This window comes from Pleurodeles waltl, chromosome 1_2 (genome assembly GCF_031143425.1).
Source record: "Pleurodeles waltl isolate 20211129_DDA chromosome 1_2, aPleWal1.hap1.20221129, whole genome shotgun sequence".
Classification (NCBI taxonomy): Eukaryota; Metazoa; Chordata; class Amphibia; order Caudata; family Salamandridae; genus Pleurodeles; species Pleurodeles waltl.
In genome coordinates this window covers 1219650185-1219653148 of record NC_090437.1, presented here as the reverse complement: position 1 = coordinate 1219653148, position 2964 = coordinate 1219650185, and the positions used below count along the sequence as shown (strand labels likewise).

Genomic DNA, 2964 nt, shown 5'->3' with positions numbered 1-2964 from the left:
ATCTGTAGGTGTTGTTGGCGGTGAAGTATCGCCACATCTTCGACTTTAAAGTACGGTTAAAACGCTCTACAACAGCGGCCTTTACCTCTGTGTGCGTTACAAAATGTTGAACAGCGTGCAGGTCTAATAATTTTTGGAAATGTTTGTTTAAAAATTCCTTTCCGGCGTCTGTTTGTAGTTTCTGGGGCACACGCCCGCTAGCGAAGATGTCTTTAAAAGCAGCTGTAACGCTGGTACCACTTTTATCGTTTAATGCCTCTGCATAGGCGTATTTGGACAAGACATCTATGACGGTTAATATATACATGGCGCCATCGTTATGTTGTGCCAGATCTTGAAGACTGATTATGTCGGCCTGCCATTGATAATCGAGCTGTGCGTTAACAACTGTGGACCGCCTCTTAAAGCGTCTCCTGACAGGTTTGTGTAGCGAATAAGCCTCTTCCCCAGCTAACCATGTCTTCACACTGGCACGTTTTACAGATTCATTTTCAGCTCGAGCCCTTCTAAATAGAGCTTCGGAGCCTCCGAAACTTCCAACCCCCTGTTTATCGTAATAAAGCTTCCTTAAATCAGCATCCGTCATGCTGTCTCACATCAACACCCCGAAATGAAAGACACCTGTTTTGTGTAAGGTCATTTTATTAAACATAAAAAACATACATGTGCGGCTGGGGTATACAACCAGCGTGTATTTGACATTTTGTGCTACATAGCTTATAAATGTCAAAACACGGATCCAATGTGGCCTTTTTTACAAACGTATACATAGTACAACATCCACTACACATGTTACTCAGAGCATGTTCCTTTACAAACCCTAAGCGACACAAACTTTGATATTTTTATGGCTATACTCTCAATAGCTCTAGACATGACTTCCCGTTCCCCACGTCTATAACTCTGAACGCTCAGGATACTGATATAATTCAACAGTTCATACAGTTCTAGATAGGACAATGCAGAACCTTTATTTGTGAGATAATCTACAGTCATGTTCTCCAAAGCCTCATGCACCCCCGTCTCAGGTGAAAGTCTTAACTTGCGCTTGTGGTCTTTGTCCAAGGCCCAGCATTTAACAGATGCGTTTAGCCGGCCATTGATACACCACTTGGCGATACACTCATGGCAGTTACATTGCAACAAGGCCGAAGGTTCCGAAATGTTCAGACATCGCAGAGTCACAGGCTGTATTTCAGCTATTCTTTCTTTAACCAGCACAAAAATCAATCTCCCGATACAGATGTAGCCCGGTTGTAACTCATAGACATCTTGCACCTCGATACCCGGAATCCCCTCCTAAAAGTGAGTAAGTATGGAGCGTTAAGTAACATATTTATGGTCTACTTTTTTTTTTTTTTATTTATTTATTTTTTATTTATTTCTTTATTTATTTATTTAAAACAGTTTTCGAGGGGCTAAAGACAACATTCTTCTGTTTTTATAATAAATGTCACACATTCGTCTTTCTATAACCCGTTCTACCATACGTTTGTCAAAGGGGGGACACATCCCGTGCATGCGGTCGAGTTTTGAGCATGGCTCTGCAGCGTATCGGATCTCAAGGACAGCCGCAGCCAAGACCTTCATCATGTCACAGTGGACACTTTTCTTCACAGCAGACAGCCCATACACAACCCTTAACAGCTTATATACCCGATAAGTGTCTATCCGGTTACAAACGTGACGAATTGTTCTTGCAGTGTATGCATCGTATAGACAGTCGTGAGCCTCCTGTTGAGGGTCATTAATTTTATGCCCGTAGCAAAGGTCATAATAATCCCTTTTAACACATGCGTTCACAACGGCAGCTGCAAAGCCTTTAACCGGCCATATGGTGTCACAGGGTACGCCCGGAGCTTCCTTTTCAAGATCGTGGCTAGTGTAGGTGCAAACACATTTCTTACGAGGCTCTTTGTTCTGGCTTGTAATACTTTCAGACTGTCTGGAACAGCATAAGCAGAAAAAATTTACGGTGTTAACCTTTGGAGCTGACCCTTCTAGAGGCTCTCTTTCTTCTGTTATGTTCTAGGGTTCAAACAGAAAGCACAAGACACATTATTAGTTAAAAGTATGACATTAGAGTATACAGGCATAAAAAAATAAAATAAAAAATGTCTTTACTAACCTCAGCATTCGCTTCACACTCAGAGGCTCCTCTGAAATCTTGGGAGTCGCAGAGGTCCATTGGGGCAGAAACAGCGCCTGAACTTACACCTGATGGTTGTAAAATAACGGCCTCTGCCTCGGGGTCCTCCTGGAAGCCCATGTCTTCATAGATGGGCGAATTCGGGGGTGGTACACATTCTTCAACTTCAATGTCTACGACGTTAGATGCCCCGCTTAATCCATCTTTCGAGACATCGCTGTCACTGCCGGCCCCCTTAATAGGGGATATCAAGGGCGACACATCCTTGAGGTCAAGCTTTTCAAGCCGATGGCAAAGTTCCTCTTGAAAACCTGTAACATCGGTATCCCGGGTGTCTGGGACACCCTGTTGTGCATTCTCATCCATCGTACGAGGGGCGAGGGTCCGGTAATATCTACCAATAGTGTTCAGGGCCCCTGAGGAGACGGCTTTTCTGGCGATCGGATTGTATCTCTTCATAGCGCCTTGGCAAACTGATTCAGCCCTGGTTTGCGGTTTGACAGCCGGTTCTAACCAGCTCCTTATATGCAGCATTTCAAAAAAAAAAAAAAAAAAAAAAAAAAAAGGGTGGCTCTACCAGCCAACAACACGTGTTCACAAACCACGTGACACCCCCATGCACGACACTTCCGGGGAGGGCTTTCTGGGACACCGGAAGTCCCAGCCACCGGATATGACGTCATTTCCGGGGCGGGACAACTGTCACTTTTAATATGGTGATTAAAGGTATCCCTTCCTACTACTTATATTGTTAAAAAATAGTCAGCTGTGTGCTGTAGCAACCTCAGCCTTCTTTTTGGACAGATCTATTGTTT

At 43.9% G+C, this 2964-nt stretch overlaps 1 protein-coding gene across 1 annotated transcript; it reads right to left on the bottom strand.

The window, feature by feature from the left end:
* Positions 1 to 412: 412 nt before the first annotated feature.
* LOC138296110 (uncharacterized) lies at positions 413 to 2732 on the bottom strand. Its single transcript, XM_069234972.1, has 2 exons — positions 2129 to 2732; positions 413 to 2028 (listed from the first exon to the last, which is right to left on the bottom strand). The coding sequence occupies exons 1-2, from the start codon at positions 2681 to 2683 to the stop codon at positions 1399 to 1401; spliced, it is 1185 nt and encodes a 394-aa protein (XP_069091073.1). The 5' UTR covers positions 2684 to 2732; the 3' UTR covers positions 413 to 1398.
* Positions 2733 to 2964: the final 232 nt, after the last annotated feature.